This window comes from Eumetopias jubatus, unplaced genomic scaffold (assembly GCF_037043125.1).
Source record: "Eumetopias jubatus isolate StellerSeaLion01/CBP00866 unplaced genomic scaffold, mEumJub1_p1.0 scaffold_5, whole genome shotgun sequence".
Classification (NCBI taxonomy): Eukaryota; Metazoa; Chordata; class Mammalia; order Carnivora; family Otariidae; genus Eumetopias; species Eumetopias jubatus.
Window position 1 is genome coordinate 60127760 of NW_028274811.1, and position 21710 is coordinate 60149469.

The 21710-nt window shown below is 40.4% G+C and overlaps 1 protein-coding gene across 1 annotated transcript in view; it reads right to left on the bottom strand.

Annotated features, from left to right (window-relative positions):
- The window catches only part of HOMER1 (homer scaffold protein 1), a 126956-nt gene extending 116084 nt beyond the window's left edge, over positions 1-10872 (bottom strand). The window contains exon 1 of the mRNA XM_028114510.2: positions 10223-10872. Within this exon, the coding sequence (XP_027970311.1) occupies positions 10223-10227 (5 nt within the window). The 5' untranslated portion in view covers positions 10228-10872. The remainder of the gene's footprint in view (positions 1-10222) is intronic.
- Positions 10873-21710: the final 10838 nt, after the last annotated feature.

The window sequence follows — 21710 nt, forward strand, 5'->3', positions numbered from 1 at the left end:
CCCCATACTATCATAGGCATAGCAATAAACAGCAATTCAGCATTAATAAAACATTTAATGGAAGCAACAATGAAAAGAGACAACTAAAATCCTATATATTATCAGCTGAGTAAGGAAAAAGCCCACAAGATCTAGAACAATTTTTTTTTTTATCAACAGAACCTCAAAGATGAGTTTAAGGGTGATTTGGGAGTCTTCCCATTCAGCTCAATGTATACAGATCCCTGGTAGTACTTAGTAAACAAGAGTAGGTAGAATCCTCACTCTGTAAACATCTTGGGAGCTGGCAGGGTGATTATGCAAGTCACATGAATTTTAATGTTAAAATCCATGTGACAAAGATTCCTTACAACAGAGTAGAAGAGAAAATGGCAGTTTTACAAAATAATAAGCAAAAGGGAAGCATATAACGGGACAGGCTAAGCACACTCAAATATGTTGATAGGTTCAAAGTAATTGTCCTAATGTAAGTTTAGTAATGTACAGACTTCCCTTCTATGAAGGAAGAGTGACTGACAGAAATTTTCTAATATGAGTACTTTGAGTTCTTTGATAGTCAAATCCACTTAAGATAATTTCCTAGAGAAACGGTATTAAGAGTCTAATGGGAGAAACTGAAAGTAATTAGGACAGAAAATTCCAACTCACACACAAAAAAACCTTATTCAGAATGGCCCTCTTAAACTTACTTATAAACACTTAAACGAAACAGAAGACAATAACTACTTGAGTAAGACTACTGCAAGCTTAAACATAAAATTGAAAAGATCCAACAATTTATCTAAAAAAAAAAACAACACGATCAGAAAAACAACTGGTATGGTACATCCAACTGTTTACCTAATCGCTAGGAATCAGGATTTTCTGTATATGAAAAATGGGTTCTAAGTCCCCAGATCCTTTTAACTTACATTGAACATGTGTGCTATACTATGAACTAGATGGTTAGCAAACACAATGTATAGTACTTGAAGAGATAATATACCAGAGCTGTGGTTCTCAGCACATTTCTGTGAAGGCTCTCCTTCAAAACACAGAGACAAATTTCCTCCCTTCTAGGCGGGGGGACAAAAGTCAAAGACTCTCTTCTAGAGCCCTCTGGACTCTTGAGGCATGTAAACACATGGGTCTGGATGTGTCAACAGACATGACATAATAAACAAGACTTAAAATGAAAGTAATGAAAGCTTCTTTGTTATCTGTGGTCCCTCACCAGTTGTTTGTGTTTAATTTCTGTCCAACTCTTACTTAGTAACTTTATAAAAAGTCCTCAATTCTTACAACTGCTCTCTGCATTGAGGAACTAGTGCCAAACCCTGTCAAAGATAACATGGAAATGTTTCATGTTTTATGAAAAGAACATTAAAAGAAAATGTCTATAAAGCAAAGCTTTTTTTTTTTAAGCTAATATTAGCTGATAAGTGATTAAGGTAACTTTTCAAAAACTAGAAAAAGTATAAAGATAAATGTATTATGAAGGGAAAATATTGACTAGATTGCTAATTTTGGGTATTGTATAATTTTATTTTCTGATACAAGAAAGAAAACTATTTTTTTGCCTTCTTCTGGGAGCCTACCTTAGAAAAGACAGTTGTATGTAAATGAAATTCAGTTCTGAACTAAGTCAAATGTTAGTTCTACATATTTAAAATTCTTTTAGCTACACAAAAGCCATAGTGGGTTCACAATCATTAGGTGGAAAAAACCTCATGAGAAAGAATATTAGGGTTTTTTTTTTTTCCTTTGCAAGGCCACTAAAAAGATGCCTCTGTAAAATTAATTCTAAACTATACCTAACAGAGAAGTGAGATTTTTAAAAACTTTCTAAAACAAGATGTAAGAATAAATGAAATACAGTTGACCCCTGACCAATGTAGGTTAAGGGGTGTTGAACCCCTCACCATGGAAAATTCTCTTGTAACTTTGGACTCCCCTAAAACTTAACTACTAGTAACTTCCTGTTGACTGAAAGCCCTTCTGGTAAGAATTAACACATTTTGTATATTTTATACCATATTCTTATAATAACGTTAGAGAAAATATTACTAAGGAAATCGTAAAAGAGGGGCCTGGGTGGCTCAGTTGGTTAAGCATTTGCCTTCGGCTCAGCTCATGATCTTGAGGTCCTGGGATCAAGGCCCCCGTTGGGCTCTCTGCTCAGCCGGGAGTCTGCTTCTCCCTCTCCCTCTGCTGCCGATCCCCCGGCTTGTGCTGTCAGCTGAATAAATAAAATCTTAAAAAAAAAAAAAAAAAGTTTACCTACCCTTGCAATGCCCAGTCAGTAAGATTTGGAAAGAAAGAAACAAGAAGTCTTTTTGATCTCTAGGAAAATCTCACTTATTGCACAAACATAATGCATCTTACAAACTACAGGGTCACTTTACTGTATAAGCCACAAATCATAAGGAATTACAAATATGCAACACAAACAAGAAACTGCACATTTCTTTAAACTAAAAAAGTCCTTACTGATAAATAAGGCTATTTAAAATGTCTTAAATTCAATCTCTTAAAAGTTGCATCAAGAAGCGCCTGGGTGGCTCAGCTGGTTGAGCGACTGCCTTCGGCTCGGGTCATGACCCTGGAGTCCCGGGATCGAGTCCCACATCCGACTCCCTGCTCAGCGGGGAGTCTGCTTCTCCCTCTGACCCTCCCCGCTCTCATGCTCTCATTCTCTCTCTCAAATAAATAAATAAAATCTTTAAAAAAAAAAGAAGTATTAAGTATTTCAGGGCGCCTGGGTGGCTCAGTCGTTTAAGGGTCTGCCTTCGGCTCAGGTCATGATCCCAGGGTCCTGGGATGGAGCCCCGCATTGGGCTCCCTGCTCCGTGGGAAGCCTGCTTCTCCCTCTCCCGCTCCCTCTGCTTGTGTTCCCTCTCTCGCTGTGTCTCTGTCAAATAAATAAATAAAAATCTTAAAAAAAAAAAAAGAAATATTAAGTATTTGGAATTCATTTTCCTTACTTTTCTGTCCAGTAAATTGGATTAATCCTAAATAAAACAATCTAGTAACTAAAAATATGTATTTCAACTAAACACCAAAGGTCTGAAAAAAAATAAAAAACACATGGCAGTAGGGAGGTTGGACCTTCTGAGATTTAATCATCTTTTCATCTGAGACACTCAATCACTTAAAACTAAACTGAATTTACCAACTACTTATAATGACAGTTTCTTTTGTCAATCCTTTAATTGCCATGAATAATATTTCGGGTAATTAGCCTAAACCAACTTTCATGATTCTGTAATCCCCAAAAAGAAAAAAAGTCACACTACTCTGATATATTGACTTCATTTCAAAATTATTAAATAAATTACTGTGCTGAACCCAAATTAAGATTTTCCCCTAAACACATCCTTTATATATTTCTATCTTGAGAAGGAATTTTTAGTGTGTACAGTTGTTGACTCATGATAGGTCTGCAAGTTTGTTGTGAAGGTTTAATTATAGAGACAGGAAATCAAAATAAAGGAAGTAAGATAAGTGAAATAAATAAAACTAGGATTAATAAGGATGTTTTTAAGAGGATTAACGTCTACATAATGTGACCAAAATGACACAATACACTTTGTTTTTAAGAATAACATAATCATATCTTAACATGCTACTCAAAATCACTACTTCAATTCTTATAAAAACCTTAGACCAGGGAATGCCTGGTTGGCTCATTCAGTTATGCGTCTGCCCTCAGCTCAGGTCATGATCTCAGGGTCCTGGAATCAAGCCCTGCAAGGGGCTCCCTGCTCAGTGGGTAATCTTGTTTCTCCCTCTGCCCCTTGCCCTGCTCATGCTCACTCTGCGTCTCTCTCTCAAATAAATAAATAAAATCTTAAAAAAAAAAAAAACCTCAGGCCAAAGCCAACATCATATACTATATCCATTCTGTCTCTCAAATAATCCCACCTCTAATATTTGTTCCTCCCCCAAATTAATTTACAAAGATACTTAAAGAACTGATCTTGACTAGTTTATACATTCTAAGAGCTTTGTCCAAATACTCAAGTACCATAATCTTAATTCTCCTCCTCTCAATTTATGCTGTTAAATATGTAAGTATTCAAAAAGTTTTTATTTTCATTTTTAAAACTGCAGAATAGGATCTAGTTGGGTTTTTTTTTTTAAGATTTATTTATTTGAGAGAGAGAGAACACAAGAGGGAAGGGCAGAGGGAGAGGAAGAGAGAATCTCATGCAGACTCCCCAGTGAGGGCAGAGACCGCTGCAAGGCTGGATCCCAGGACCCTGAGATCATGACGAGCCAAAATCAAGAGCCAGATGCCTAAATGACTGAGCCACCCAGGCGCCCTTGGATCTAGGGTTTTTTTTGTTTGTTTGTTTTAAGATTTTATTTATCTTTTTGACAGAGAGAAATACAGCAAGAGAGGGAACTCAAGCAGAGGGAGAGGGAGAGGGAGAGGGAGAAGCAGGCTTCCCACTGATCAGGGAGCCCGATGTGGGGCTCAATTCCAGGATCCTGGGATCATGACCCGAGTTGAAGGCAGACGGTTAACGACTGAGTCACCCAGGCACCCCTAGTTTTTTTTTAAGATATTATAAAATATCTTATTTGTAAATCTAAACAATATCCCACATTTTGGCATGCTAATTTGTTATCCCATACAGAGATCGTGTTTTTTATCAGTTGAGAATGGATGGGTAGGCCATTACCAAATTGGTGGCCATTACCACCAAATTTGGAAAAGAAAAGTTCTCCAATTTTCTTTTGGGGAGGGGCACTTGGATGAGCACAGCCAATCCCAACACTGAAGCAAACTGAAGCTGGGAAGTAGGGGGAAACTGCAGAAGCAGTTTAGAGAGATGGGAGGTTGGGAATAGGAACGGGCTTTACTTTTTTCAGCACCTTCATGTGGGTAAAAGCATTGTAGCCAGGGGAAAAGCCCTGAAGGTCCTCTGCTATTATACCTGCTATGTCACTTAGACAAGAGAAAAAGGAATGGAGTCACAAAGATAAAAAGAAATAAGGGCAGAAAGGAACCAGTTAAAAGTCCTCACTATATGGAACAATACGTTATAAATCAAGAGAAAAGGACATGTGGAAAGAGCAAGGGTGATCTTGCCTTGAAAAATCCCTAAAAACAAAAAATGAGTTCTTGCAAATATCAAAGAAAATAGGGGGGAGCTCAATTATTCCATTAATAAATTAAAAAACTAAATAAACCTATTCTGATGAAAGTTCTCACAAGAAACAAAAATCTATGTGAGATGATGGATGTTAATACACCTACTTTGGTCATCATGTCAGAGGACATATGTGTTGAATCTTTACATTGTGCTCCTTAAATTAATACAATGTTATATGTCAATTATATTTTAAGAAACTGGGGGGAAGCACCTCTTCTCAAAATATGCAAACCCTTCTACTTTTATGGTTGATATCCTAATTTATATTGATAGATTTAAAATTATAATTTATCTAAGTCACAGGTGAAGTAACTTTTCAGCTTACGAGGCAAATCTTACCAGCAACTCCAAATATCCTTTAATTACTTGCTTGGGGGAATGAGTTCTCCTACTTTCCATGCAATTTGTATGCTAGCTAGAAAGTCCTTTTTAAACTCTCACATTGACTATTTCATGGCCCATCCAAATGACCAGCTCAACTAGGAACATATGATGCCATTTCCTACATTTTTACCCCTGCACATGAAATGTCCTAATCCTGAAAAAGTCTCACTCGGACAATTACACACAACTCACCAACATCCCTCCTTTCCCTCCACCCTGGAATTTCTAGGCCCTGTTCAGCTATCCATTTCCCCTGCCTAGCTACTACGGTTCACTGCTCCAGCTCAGTGTTTCCACCGGACACAACATACAAAACCAAATTCTCAATGATTTTTAAAACTATTTTTTCATCCTACTTCCCTGACCCTTCATGTAACTACTCTGCTTTAAACCTTTTAGTGACTCCCACAGCCAAGAGCAGTGTTTTTCAAATTACCAGTTGTTAGCACTTGGTTGTTAAATCAACTTACTGGTCTCAAATGTCATTCTTTTTTAAAAATAGAAAATACTACAACGCATCACACAAAGGTATTGTTTTGTGACATTTATTTATTTATGGGTGCACTAGGTTGTGAGGTAAAAATGTGTATCCTACTGTAATGGGTCACTGCCAAAAAAAGTTTTAAATACACCAGCTTTTGTTTGGTCTACAGGCCTTCTAACCTGGCCCCTGCATAAGGCTCTAGGTCTCTCTCTTACCACAGCCCAAAGAGCCAAGTTTGTCAAGCCCAACTTTGTTGCAGTTCTAGTCTCAGTGCTGTCAATCACACCGTACCCTCTGCCTTGAATGCCCTCTCTTTTGTCTACAAGGCCCACCTGCTCCCGTCTTTCCTTTAATAGCTATTACCTCCTCCCCAAAAGCTTTTTCAACCTTCCCTCAGGAGCTAATGCTACACATACTTTGTATTTCTATGTAGCCCCTTAGGCATTTCACTCTACTTTCTAATTTCAGGCCTCTCTTCCCAGCTTCTAAACTATAAACTCTCTGAGGGAAGGAAACTCTCCAAGGGAAGGAGCACATTTTACGAGTCTCTGTATCAGGAGCACTGAGCTGCTGAACATGCCACATGAAAGGGGTTCAAAATGAGTAAAATGAACAAAGAATTAGGACTTGCATCGAACTTCTCTGATGTTAGAAATGATTGAGTGGTTGCCTCTTCAACAAAGGTCATTCATATGCCAGTGCTGGATCAAGATTTACACATTTTTGCCTCAGCCCCCAGTAGCCTGAGGGAGAAAGAGGTGTCAGCTTCCTCCCTCAGCAAAGAAAGCTCTCCGGTCAGGTTGCAATGCAGCAGCACCACCCACTCCCATGCTTCAGGAAGTTATCAGGGGAAAGGCAGAGAAAAGGGTTTCCAAAGGTTGCCACAGGCAGGTGAGATAAATCAGAAGAGCACTGATAGACCTTATTAGCATAGAGAATCACATTTTATAAATAACTTTCAATAGGGTGTCAGGGGAGGAGGGGACGGTTCTCTATTCCCTGTGGATGGCACTAAAATATCAACAGGAGCTATGCAAAACAAAAGGTAGCATGAAGTAACTCGCTGAAGTTACTTGATTTCTATTGCCTACTCTAATGGCTCTGAAATAGCTCCTGACTCACAGCTCTCATTATGAGCTACTACTTGGGAGGACTGGGGGTTGTACCTAATAGGCTCTCCTCACTGGGGCTGTGCAACTTTCTAGACTTTATCTCACATACATGAATGCTCTCATTTTTAGGGGGTCTGATTCACCTATTTCACAAGCCAACACTTCAACTGCCTTCCCTGTAATTAAAAACAGTTCAGGCAGCATCCAAGATAGTTTGACAGACTCTGCCAACTGTCAGTTTCAGCTGTTCTTTTCCATTTACACAATGGTTCATCAACTACTATTAGAGGAGCCAGGTTGGTTTTCTGCCTAAACTTACCACCCATTTTCTTTAAGAAGAAAAATAATTCCTAGGGGCTCCTGGGTGGCTCAGTCAGTTGAACATCCAACTCTTGATTTCGGCTCAGGTCACGATCTCAGGGTCCTGGGATCCAGCACTGTGTCTGGCTCCCCGCTCAGCAGGGAGTCTGCCTGAGAGTCTGTCCCTCTCCCTCTGCCCCTCCCCCACTCAGGCTTGCGGACTCCCTCTCAAAAAAAAAAAGAAAGAATTCCTTAAACTTTGCCCCTAGATCTGCAATTATATCCATAGTTAAGGTAAAGAAAAATTCTTATAACTTAACAGTCGAAAATATATTAAAAAAATGTGAAACTCTTCACTCACAATATTAAATTTTATATACCTGTTAAAGTAAGGTAATTTAAGATTGCCTGGATAAAACTTTAAAAGCCACTTAAAATACCATTTCCTTTTGGGGCACCTGGGTGGCTCAGTTGGTTGGGCATCTGCCTTCAGCTCAGGTCATGATCTCGGGGCCCTAGGTTTGAGCCCTGCATTGGGCTTTCTGCTCAGCGGAGTGCCTGCTTTTCCCTGTCCCTCTGCCCCTCCCCTCCGGCTCATGCACAGGCTCGTGTGCACATGCTCTCTCTCCCTCCCTCAAATAAATAAAATCTTAAAAAAAAACAAACCACACACCATTTTCTTTTGGTTCAATTAGGTACAGGAGGCACTTATTCCACAAACACTTATTAGGTATAAACACCTACTGAGTATGAAAACTTCCACAAATGCCTTCTCTACGCTCTTATCTCCTATTTCCACGCATTCAGCTTCTCTTGACAACTCAGATGAAACAAATCACTATCAGTGAACAAGAACCATAGCCCTAAACACACACTTCCAGAAAACTAATGCAGAAACACTTTTTCTGCTCTAATCTACTTCTAAACTTTATTAGCAAAAAAACAAATACATGAGTTTGTAAATAAATGTAATTATACTGAAGTATCAGTAATATGTGCTATGTGTGGGGGCTTATTTTCATATTTTAAATACCAGCCCCCTTGGTAGCAAGTTCATCCCAAACTTTCCTTGGTAAAATGATGAGCATTCATGCAGCTTAAAGACTGTGGAAAACCAATTTTCTTCCATGATGCTACCAATCTACAGTCTAGAGAGAATGCAGCCTTCAACATGAAAAATTGCCACTTGTTTTTTTTTTGCTGACATGTTTTAAACAGAAGAGCTGCAGATTCTCAAGGGAAGCCATATTTCAAAGGTTTTAAATAGCAGTACTTTCTGTATTTTCCCTTATTAAAATTGGTGCAATTCATCCAAAACATTTTTAAATGCCACTGCTTTCCAGCTGATGTGCTAAAGAAAACAATCTCTGCATCCAAAAGCTCTACTTTAAGAAACCAACTAGTAATCATTAAAATAGAAAGGAAGGAAAAAAATATTTCAATTTTACAGAATGGAAAAAATGTTAAAGCTTATCTAATTCTTCATTTTAGATAATAGAGAGTCCATAGAGGTTAAATAATTTGCCTCAGATCACCAAGCTACAAATAGCAGCAACATTAAGAATAAGGTATTTTAATTGCTTAGCAGTACCCCAAATCATGCAAGTTATATATATTCTCACCACTTGCCATTTAAATTTTAAAAACAATGATCACTTTCTCGTTAGTTCCTGATGAAGAACTCCTACAACATATGTTCTACATTTTCAAACTTTTTCATGTTAATAAACTTCAAATTCTAACTCCAACAAAAAAAGGTAATACTTGTCCAAGAACTTTCCTCTGAGAGTTTCAAAAAAGAAAGTTGAGGTGTGCATCCCCCTAAACTGTCACAATAAATTGTGGTCTATCCTTTCAATCCCTGTCCCTTAATTACACTTTAGATTTGTTTGTTCAACCACAAAGAGAGAGAGAGAGAAAATTCTGGAAGTTCCTCTGACAAAAAGTATGGACAATCTGTCAATGAAATGACTACATCATTACCCCATTAATACAACATTAGGAGTTTCTGGCTTACATTACAAAGAGTCACTAGCATTTTATCAAGTTACTGTGTGAAGAATTAATGAAAGGTTGGAAAACACACTCTTGGCTGACTTTGGTACTGAAAGGTGTAGATTTGACACTATTAACACAAACCGAAGACCTGAGCTTACGAGCAAAAATGGAGAAAAAGTGCAAGTTCCTTCAACAGAAAATTACCCTTTTCCTATTCAAGCTCTGATTCACCAAGTGCACTGGCACTGGGAAGACCACATCAGTAAGAATTTCAGAGTTTCGTGTTAATGCCCCAATAAATCAATTCTGCATGTTAGCTTGGGGTAGTCAAGGGCAAAACAGAGGGCACATTGGAGGCCACAATTTACACTGGATCATTTTCATGGGCTGAAGTCCAACCACTCATTACTTTACAACTGTTCCCTTGTGTGATTATTCTCAAAGTACTGAGAGAACGCAGTACTTCTCTCTCAAAAGACATTGGCAACAAAACCTAAGACAATATGATTTTAATTACAAACTGCTGCAGCAGCCTGACCAGAAAAGTACAGAATGTGTTGCCTACTTAAATATTACTAATAAAATTATAGTCTGGTTACAAATTATGGATGTTCCTTAATTATGACCTCTGGTGTCACTCTATAAAAATAACTTGTTAAAAGGTTAACACAGCTACATTTTTAACGTACGACCAGCTTAGCAAAGTAGCTAATATGTTTGAAAACATAAAACACAATCACCACCACCGCTCAACACACATACATAAACAGATTCAAAGCTATGTTAGGCACAAAAATCCTTACCCCATTTTGCCCAAAGAAAACTTGCTCTGAAGTTTCTGTTCTTCTGCTACAGAATAACTTCCAAAGGAATTTCTCCGTCTGTTATTTCGCAGTTGCTTTTCCACCCCCCGAGATCCTTTTCTGGAGGTATTTCAGTGGTGCTGACAATTCAATTAGTTCCCTTACGTAAAATGATTTCTCTCGTAGATACCAAAACGTTCAAACCGAGGTGGCATTTGCTTTAAATTAGAGTTAAAATGCTGCGCGGAGGAGACAGCAGTCAACTCTATTCCACGAAATGAGTCTACGTGTCTGTCGGAAAACGCAGAATCCAGCTTCACCGAGTCCTATAAAAAATGAGTTCGGTGGTCATTTCGCTCATGTCCTCCTCGACACTCTGGGAAAGCCAGGTAACTCGGCCTTTTGGTGCTACTAAGGCTGCGGGTTCAAATTTCTCCACCACACCAGTTCCCTTGGGGGTGGAGCGTGTAACCCAATGCGACGTGCACTTTATAGAGATCCCTACGAGAAAATAAAAATCCTAAAAGCAGTAATGCCACTGCTTCCCTGCGCTCACGTTAGAAAAAGCTATATAGAAAAATCTCCTCGAGGTGCAAACCCAGCAGCTCGCGATGTGCACGGCACTCCACATTGGAATCTGTCTTTTTAAATGCTTCCCCTCCTAAGACTCGGAGCAGAGAGGAGGTGGGGAGGAGGAAGAGAAGGCTGGGCAGGATCGATTCATTCTCCCGGGGAGAATAAACGGAGCCATTTCCAGGCTGGCAGCAGGCTGGGGGCGCAGCGCACGCCGGCGAGCAGGGGGAGGGGGCCCGATCCCACCTCCCTCAGCCCCTTCCCGCCCCGCGCCGCCGAGCACAATGGAGCCCGGCTCGCGCCCGGCCCTTCATTCGCGGCTGCCCCTCTTCCCCCCTCTCTTCGGAGAACCGCGGGTCTGAGGCTGCCGGCGGCGGAGAATGAATGAATCAGACAGCCAAGCCCCACGCTGTCCCCGGCACCCGCTCCCAGCGCCAGGGCGGGCCGAGCGGCGGCGTTGGACTGAGCTGAAGGGTCAACCGGAGGCGGGCGGCTAATCCCGCGTCGGGGGCCGGGGAGCGGGGCTCGAAGCAGCGGGAGAGCCGCTGCTCCAGCGCCCCCACCCGCGCTCCTCGCCTCTCGCACTCCTCGCCGCCGCCACGCGCCGCCTCACAGTCCCCGGGCCCGCCGCCGCCTCCTCACACTTCCATCACCGCCCACCTCCGCCGGCCTCCAGCTCTAGCTCCGCAGAGCAGCGCCGGCCCGGGTGGCCTGAAGCCCGCCGCTGCCTCCGCCTCCACCAGCCGCTCGCGGAGTGGAGGGCGCTGCTTCCCGGGTCAGCGCCGCCCGCGTGAGCCGAGCGCGGCGGCAAAGCGGACTGCGGAGGGCGGGGGAGGAGGCGGGGAGAGCCGGGGGCGAGAGCGGTCCCTCCCCCGCGCTCGTGGGAGGGGGCAGGAGGCGGCCACCGCCGCCGCTGCAGCTGAGCAGCGAGTAGGCGCCGGGGGTTGGGGCGCTGACCCGTTCCAAGGGCCCGGTGGGGCCCTGCGGGCGATGGGAAAGAAAGCAGCAGCTGCGAGGGCGGCGGGAAGGCTGGTGGAGGCCGGCCCTCGTGGGGAGCTAGTCCAGCCGGCAGGTCCGTCAGTCCGTCTTTCCTTCCTTACCCCCTCCCACCTCCCCTAGTGGCCGGCGGCGGGCGGACCGTGCGCTCTGCTCCTCCGCTGTCTCCCGGCCCCGCTCCCGGCCGCCACAGCCTCCTCCGCGCCCCACACCAGGTGCTCGCGCTGTGTCTCCATCCTCCCCGCAGGAGGACCTTTAAATAGCAACGTCAGCGCGCTCCTCTCCGCACACACGTCACCCGCAGCTCTCGTCACCGGGGTGCGGGGGATGATGTCACGCGGCCGGAAGTACTGCTAAATTAGGGAAGAAGCAGGGGGAGGAGGACTCGGTGAGCGCCTCTGTGCCCACCTGCTCTCGGTTCTCCTTAAAGGCCAAAGCACAGGAGACAGCCAGAGAGGAGCTCCCTAGAAGGAAGCGACGGGAGGAGATTTCCCTGCAACAAATGTGCCAAACACAAGTGAATCATTCGTAGCAATAGTGCCCAAGTGTCAAGCGGGTGATAACCTATCTCCCACTCCCGCCTCTCTTGCAGCAGCGTCCCCGGGCTTCTCAAGTTTCAACTAGCACGGAAATGTAGGAGAGCCTGATCACTGGTGATAGATATATTTCCAACAAGACTTGGGAAAAATCATCTTAATTTTTGAAAGAGTTATTAAGTGCCATACTGGACATAGTAGACTTTAAAACTTTTTTTTCTTCACTTAGTGGTTACCCAAATCACGAAAGAATAAAGAGCGAACTATGAACAAGCGGTACAAGGTTATAAAAGATAGTAATTGAGGTTGGAGAAAGGAAGGCCATCAAATGATCTAAATATTTTCATTTGCAGAAAAGCAAAGTTTTGGCATATGATAGTGAGACAATCTTAACTTTAAAAGTTCACTCATAATTATTGTCATATTTATAGCAGATGCCAGTATACGCTCTCAGTTCCAGTTTATCAAGAATATGAGGTCCATTCTATGGAAATTAAAAATAAGGAAGACCACCAAAAAATTTTTTAACTATTAACACAAGTTCATTTAGATTATTTTTGTATTCTTTAGTTCTAGCCATGTAATACATATATTAATACATATAATTACAGCATGTAATTACAATATGGCTTGTTTTTTATTTCCTATATGACAAGGGTGAGTAGACATGTATAGATTTACTAGTTATGTGTGTTAATAAATCATATTATGAATGCTTTTCAAATTGCAATTACTACAAAGTTTTTAAATGTCCTTATTGTTTTGATAGCTTATCATTGGGTAGTCTCAATGATGAACTTTTAGTTTAATTTGATAATCATGACCCAGAAATAGAATTACTACATGCCAAAGGCGATTGCTATTTCAGAGTTGGTCTATAAATCCAGTGACCACATTTTCCGAACTAAAATCTGTACACATCATTTGACAACAGAAAAAATATTTGAAATCCAAAGTGACCTGGAAAATCCAGGACACACGATTACCAACCTTTAAAGTGATTGGTAGAGGAGAGCTATAAATGGATATCAATGCATTTGTTTTAAATACAAGAAGCTAAAGCTCTACGGAATTTATATCATGTATTTTTAAAAAAATTTTTAATGTTACACTACTCGCAAGATTCCTCATTAAGGAGATTGGTTTTCCAGGTTTTTGCCCAGTGTTAAAGGACATGAGCCAAAAAAGTTAGGACCAGTTTGCAACTAAATCAGACTTTCTGCTTATCTTCATATTATAAAATCATGATCTTGTTTATAATTTGAAATATTGAAAATCGGGGCGCCTGGGTGGCTCAGTGGTTAAGCGTCTGCCTTCGGCTCAGGTCATGATCCCAGGGTCCCTGGACCAAGCCCCACATCAGGCTCCCTGCTCTGCCGGAAGCCTGCCTCTCCCTCTCCCACTCCCCCTGCTTGTGTTCCCTCTCTTGCTGTCTCTCTCTGTGAAATAAATAAAATCTTTAAAAATAAAATATTGAAAATCTTTTTTTAAGATATAACAAAGATTAATAAAGCAAACCCCTGCTTGCCAATTTGTCTAATATATATTATCACATTAATAGAAACTGGTACTAACTTATATTTCAGATAAATGGGAACGTCTTATGTATAAAATATTAAAACAATAAAACTGTCATTCTTCAAATAATGTCCCTTGGCTCTTGCAAATTAAAATACAAACTAAGTTATTACTCTATAAAATTTCTCCAAAAACTATTTACTATCTGAATTAAATCACTTTTCTCTTTCCTGCTCTTGCCATTAGTCCATGTTGATTAAAGCTCTCACTTTACCATTTTCAAACACTTCATTCTATCCTTTTAACAGGACTTCCTCTGGTTTATAATCTTATCCCCCCCACATCTTTGCCCAACTGTCAAAACAGCATGTCAGCAGCCTCCCTGCTTTTAGAATGCTGACCCTTCATTAGAGATTCTACTTTTCAAAGCTACACGGTCTCTTCTTTTGTTGACTTGAAATTGAGAGCAGCTTTTTTTCTATGTAAATCTAATTGTGCATCATGATGTAATTACCCAAAGTTTTTGTGATGATTCAATGTCGGCCTCTGCTCTCAACCTAGAAAAGTCTACCAATAGTTGGTCAATTTTTCTTTCTAGCTGGCATGGGATTAGTATATCAGGGAATACATATGTCTGTGTACCCAAAGGAAGAAGTAAAACATTTTATGTATCATGGAATATCTGCTCAGAAAATAATAATTATAAAGTAAGTGCTTTTTCCGCTCTCTTGAAACAATTCCAACACAGTTTTGAGAAGAGTCAGAGAACCATTCTATGGCTTTCCATCTAAAAGTAAATATCATCTAAAACTGAGTGATGTAACCCAAGTGCTAACCATGAATTTCCAACCCTGATCGTATGTTTTTAAAGTAGTGAGCTTCCTAGAAAGTAATACATTTTCTTTTCCCAGGAGAGGTAGAAAGTACTTTAGTAGAGTTTCAAATTTTTAACAGTTCCTGTTTCCCACTACACTCTGAAAATTTGTGGAGAGGTTTATGAATACCCTCTGATTTTAGAACCTGTGGGCGAAGGCATCTGTTTTAGTTACAGAGTTTACTTCCATGCCCTTAATAGGAGATGGCAATATTCAATAGGGTGTTCATAGATTGATCATGAGATATGTCTTTTTCATTGAAAAGACATTGAGGAGATTGAAAGACTTTTCAAGAAAGAGGGTTAAAGCCAGATTTTATTTTTAATTGCTTAACATTAGGTAATAGCAACTCCCTTTTAAGTTGCCTCTTTTTAATTATCAAAATACCACTATTGCTTCAAATAAAATCATAGGTAGAAATAATAGATTAAACGATATCTCAGCATACAATAGAAATCTCAAGATTCCTAGTTTATGCCATGTAGTTATGAAGAAACTAAATAACTAGCAAAGACTAGGAGTAATAATAACAAAAAGAATGAAAGAGTTGTAGGGAAACAGAATTTATCCAGTTGATTCTCCAAAGTCATCCCACCTCCTCCACAATAAAACAGATATTGGGTGGCAGTAAAATGTGCTTGGCCTGTTTAAAACCATATTTTATTATTTTTAATAATGTTCTGAGCAAAAACAGGGTAGTTAATGGTCTCAGGGGTATAAGTGTATAAGTGTTTGGCATCTCCAAAGTGATGGATGGAGGACAATTTTTACTCTTCTGGGTTTGTGCACTATTTTATCAGAGGGTTTGAGAATGGTGGAGGGAAGGAAGTCAGAGAATTATCCTCGAGAAAGATATGATAGAGAACACATGGGAGATAATCTCATAAAATTATCTTTTGCTCTGATTTTTACTGTAAACTCATTATTTGTTTTCAAAATATGATAAAAGAGATGCAAATATAACCCCAGACTTATTCAAGAACATACCAGAAAGTTTTTGGTTGGTGCTGTGAGAAAATCATTGTACAACCATATATGTGAATTTTTAAAATATTTAGAATAGATAGGGATGCAGTGCCTTTGAAAAAATTATCTGGCTTAACTTCAGCTTGATTGTCGGAAACAGCAGTTACAAAGAACAGGCTGGAAAAATATGCAGATCTGCAGAGAGTGACAGTAAAGAACGTTGAGTAAAAGCTCCTGCTATACCTGTGTGGTTGCTTAGAATGGAATGCTGTGGAAGCTGGTTGCCTTGGTAACCAATAATCTTTTTCCTGAATGGGAGAACAGGACAACCATGAGGAAAATGTTTTAAATGAGCTACCTTATTCTGTGATTCTTATGGTGCTAGCTAGGAGAAAAACAACACCCAAGGTATTTAGGCTAGCCATGCTTATAAAACGAAGTTGCCTTCTTCACAAATAGACAAGGCTGAGGCAGAAATTGGGGGCTATTTCAAAGGGAGATAAGGGCTTCAGATGACAATTGGAAAAGTCTCTGAAGCATGAACATAATCGGTAAAGACTCTGACATGACTAAAGAGGGCAGAAGCAATACCTAGAAACGGTGCTAAGGTTCTCCCAAGCATAAGGTCAGACATAATTAAAGTCTTTTTTTTAAGATTTTTTTTAAATTTATTTATTTGAGAGAGAAAGAGCGCAAGCACAAGCAGGAGGCAGAGGCAGAGGGAGAAGTGGACCCCCCGCTGAGCAGGGAGCCGGATATGGGGCTCGATCCCAGGACCCTGGGATCACGACCTGAGCTGAAGGCAGACGCTTAACTGACTGAGCCACCCAGGCGTCCCAGATTCTTAACATTTGGGATTTTTAGCAAAAATGTTTCATGAGTTATTTGCAAGACCTTTCATTTCTTTTAACCTGGCTCTAAATAGTAATTTCTCTAAATATTAGAAAGGAAATGGTAAATATAGTCATATTATTTTAATAAAAATTATATTCATCTACACATAATAAATGGTATATAGATACAGATACAGGTATAAATATAGATAGACCTGTATCATATGCCTGCATTGACTTGGTTATCTGCTAAAATGTCTTAACCTTCAAATAAATCCAAACTCCACACCTTGACCTAAGAGACATTGCATGATGGGCTTCTGCCCATCTTTCTTACTTTGGTTACCTTACCTCCCCATACCTCCATTGCTGATGTGTATGAGTTAGTATATTAACTGCAAGAAACAAAAGCCCCACCTAATGGTGACCTAAGCTATAAAATTGTTTTAATTACTTAAGAAGTCTGAAGGTAGGTGGTCCTACAGTTGGTTTGGAAAATCCAAAGTGTCATTAGGATCCAGGCTCTTTCCAGCCTTTCGCTTTGCCATCTTAATCTGTTGTCTTTTAAACCTGGTTTGTTGTCTCATTGTTGTTAGATTGTTGCATTTCTAGCTATCACATTCTCACAAAGAGCCTTTCAAAGCAAGAAGGAAAGAGACTGAGGAATTTTCTCCTTTATGCCAGTATCTTACCAGGGAGAAAAACTCTCAAGAAGCCCCACAAAATTCCCTCTCATGTCTCGTTGGCCAGAACTGAGTTATATGTCTATGTCTAAATCAATCACTGACAGTTTGGAACAGGATTTTCATGATTCGCTTAGACAAGTGGTGGTTCATCCCTTGAGTTGCATATTGTGTCTGAACCAAATTAGAGCTCCCCCAACAACGAAGAAGAGGCAATGGCTATTGGGCAAGCGGACCACATGTATTTGCCACACATCCTAAAGTCACTCTGGTATTCCTGCTGCTCTTCAAATATGACAAGACCATTTCAAATGCAAAGCCTTTGCCACCTAGAACACATATGCCCAAGATCTTCACACTCCTCCTCATCATTCAATTCTAAGCTCAAATTGCATCTCTTGAGAGACACCTCCTCAACACTCATTATAAAATATCAGAATATGCATAGCTGCTCACCCTCCACTTGATTTACTTTATTTTCTTCACAGTATATTCAACACTGTCTAAAATAATATTACATATTTATTAATTTTCTTACAGACTATAAACCCATGAAGAGCAACTGTATCTGTAATCTTGTCTACTTTTCTATCTACAATAGCAAGACAATGTCTAGCATATACTAGGAGCTCAATAAACATTTAGTGAATGAATGAATTGCTGGACTTTCGGTTAGCCTTTAGGTAGAGATTACCTCATTAGTCAGCGTTCTTAACCAGTTAGCTGGAGTGAACCACAGAACCAGCTCTAACCAGAATAAAGAGATTTACTGGAGTGGTTATATGTAACTCACAGAATCACTGGGAGGGCTGGGGAATCTCTCTAGGCTGAACTCCCAGGAACCAGAACTGGCAGGAAACAGAACATTAAAATTAGGTATTTTGAGGAATACGACACTACTCTTTACAAAGGTGATGCAAGGTATAGGAAAACCATAAGAGAGAGGGCAATATCTGGCTTAGCAGGGCAGATTAACCCTCTGTGCTCGAAAGGACGAGAGGAGGGGGCAATGGCTTGAATCTGAAGGCAGAAAAGATTGAGGGGAGAGGAGCTGTGTCCTTTGCCTAAAGGTCACAGCCAGCTCACAGAGACTCCAAAAGAAGGGAGCCCAGATAAATAAATAAATACCTCAACTTCACTCTCCTCCCCACCCGATCCATCATCTCTTCCTGGCGCGGTTCTATTCCTGACATATGGGAAGCTTGAAGTGGGCACAGGAGCCGGTGATACAGTCCATACAGATTGTCCTCCTGAGGCAAAAAGCAGGGGGAAAGAAGGGTGCAGGGTAGATCTGATGGGGGAAACAGAAAATACCGGCCCAAACCATATTTCATGTATCAGCTATTAGATTAGCGATTATTTTAAAGCTTGGCATATGGAAAAACAAACATTACCACACACTCTTAGTAGGCATGTAAATTGGTGTACCCCTGAAGACATACACAAATTTTGACACAGCAGTTCTACTATAAGGAATTTATCCTACAGATAGGCTTTCTCAAATACTCAAAGACACGCAAAGTTTTGTGGGTTTTTTTTTGTATTGCTAGGAAATTTTAAAAAAAAAGATGAAAGAACCTCTATGTCCATGAATAGGGGACTGGTAAATAATTGACCATTTTATTATTTGGCATGACCATATAATAAAGTTATCAGGCAGTTCTTACAAAGAATGAGGTAGATCCATCGTGCTGATATGGAAAGATGCCTAATATAGAAAAAGAATTCTGGATGAATATAGTAAATTAAATTGTGGTTACCTTTAAGGAGTGGGATTGTAAATGTGACAGAGAGGGGGATTTTTTTTTATTCCCTTATACCATTTGTATTGTTTGCATGTGTTTTTTTTTACCATATACATATATTATTTTCATAATACAAAACCAAATCAAATTATTTAAAAATACTGTTTAAAACACACAAATACACTTAAAATTCCATTGCAGGAGGACAGAATAAGGCATTAACATACATTTCATTTCCCTATCTCCTTCAACTCCTTTTATAAAGAAGACTATTTATGGTTAAAAATACATTTATAAAAAGAGTAGAAATTAAAATAAGGTATTTTATTGGAAATAGTCATTCCCTTGTACTCTCCACTCATGCAAATGCATGCAGATATTCCATTTTAATAAAGATGCTGATGAGATAGCAAGAAGACCAAGATGGTGAGAACCAAGGCAAGGCCATGTGAGCTGTTGGTGAAGGTAGATGTTTAATTTGCTGATGACAAAACCCAGGGGAGACATACTGGCTGACTTCATAGCATGTCTATCAGAAAGAACGGATATCAGCTATGTGAATATGTGCTCTGTAAAGTAGTAAAGGATCGATAATAAAAATAGTAAAAGACAGGTTTAAGCTCAACATGAGAAAGAATGCAAAAACATTCAGATCTGTATGAATAGAATTTGTTGCCCTGACAATCATTGGCCTAGCTCTTCCTCCCTGTATTTTGAAGCAGACACTAGCTGTATGATCATTTGTTGGGATGATATAGAAAAGATGCTTGTATCAGGTAAGAGGTTGGATATAACACCCCCAAAGCCATTTTTTATTCAAAGATCTTATGACTGCTCAAGTCTGAGCTCACATCAAAGTAGTCCTTCACCGTTAGCTTCTCTACACTGTCTCCTTTAAAAAACACATCTTCTCCTCTGATGTCATTCGTTGCCACTGCACAGCTGCCTTTCTCCTCTGTCCTTCATCTAGCCTACTGAATAACTCCATTTGAGTGTTCTTATAAATCAAAATGGCTAAAGCAAATCAAACACCTTAATCACCCATAATTGTCCTCTTGCAGATTTTCTTATTTCTGTACATGACAGGTCAAGCAGGCTAACAGATTTGGCTGGCAAAAACAAAACAAGATAAAACCAAAATAAATAAATAAATAAATAACAAAAAACCCCACAAGCTTTTAAAAATTCAGACAGCTTATTACTTCCATAGATAACAAAAGCAAGAGGGACACCTGGATGGCTCAGTCGTGAAGCGTGAAGGGCCCGTGTCGGGCTCCTTGCTCAGTGGGGAGTCTGCTTCTCCCTCTGCCTGCCGCTCCCCCTGCTTGTGTGCCCGCTCTCTCTCTCTCTCTTTCAAATAAATAAATAATGAAATCTTAAAAAATATATATATATATCCCTTCTTATGTAGGTTGGCTAATAATCTTCCGGTCTAGGTCTTTTCTTTAAAAAAAAAAAAGATAACAAAAGCAAGAACAGCAAAGGGGCCACCTCCCCATGTCCCTTTTCCCACAGAACAGCACAGAAACAAAAGGGGCTAGGTGACAAAGCAACAGGAGAGATGGAGTACCCTGTTGCTGATGAGCTGACTCTATGCTGCAGCTAAGTAGTTTTACAGACTTGCAGTTGTATGCTAAGGGGCTGGGGATATGGTATAGTAAAGAATGTGACTGATGGCATCTGGGAGTTAACCTCTAAATCCCTGAACTCTCCTAAGAGATAAGAATGTCTTTGTTATGCATGGTGGGCACCTTGGATCAGACCTAAGTTTCTGCTATTTAGATAACTCAGGCTGGGGGCTGGCCAGCTGGAAAGACCAACCATGTGATTAGAGAGTTGGGGCTTTGAGCTAGGTAATATCAGCCAAACCTCTAGGAAGGAGAAAGGGACTATGGGCTATGTTCAATCATTTGGCTGATGATTCAGTCAGTCATGCCTACTTAAAGAAACCTCAATAAAAACTCTGAACACAGGAGCTCAGGTGAGCTTCCCTGGTTGGTAATTATACATTGATGTGAGGGGCGGTTACACATCCTGAGGACCTGAAAGTTCCACATTTAGGACCCTTCCAGAACTTGCCCCAAGGGTCTCTTCAGATGGCTGGTCCTGCTTTGTATGCTTTGTAATAAAACTACGATCATAAGTGTAGTGCTTTCCTGAGTCCTCTTGTGTTGTTCTAGTGAATTATCGAATTTGAGGGGATAGTGGGAACTCCTGAATTTGTGGCTAGTTGGTCAGAAGTTGGGGGGGAGGGTCTGGGAGCTATCAGCTGGTGTTTGAAATGAGCGTACTCTTACATATGTGTGTGTGTGGGTGGGGGAGGAGGGTTGCGGCTGTGCCTGCTGTGAAATTTCACCTAACTCCAGGTAGTTAGCATCATAATTGCATTGCAGAGGAGAAGGCAGAAAACCTCATGCCTTCTTAGAACCTGGGAGATGATGAGAAACAGTCTCATGATACTCTCCTGGAAAGATATGGAGACCAATGAGAAATGGCCTTGAGGAAGTTTCTCACAAACTTCACATGGGCTCATGTTCCAAGAGGATCACAGGACATTCTGCCAAAACTTAGATCAACTGCAGTTAAGCTTTGCATCAAAAAGGGTCTGGAAATACGCTTACAAAATGATGGCAGTTGTTGTCCTTGACTCATGGAATCAGAGGACTTTTGGCTTTCTTCTTGAAGCCTTTCCTCATTATACTTTATAGAGGCAATTTAGGGAGTGGTTAATTGAGCTCTGGGGACATCCTGCCTGGGTTTGGA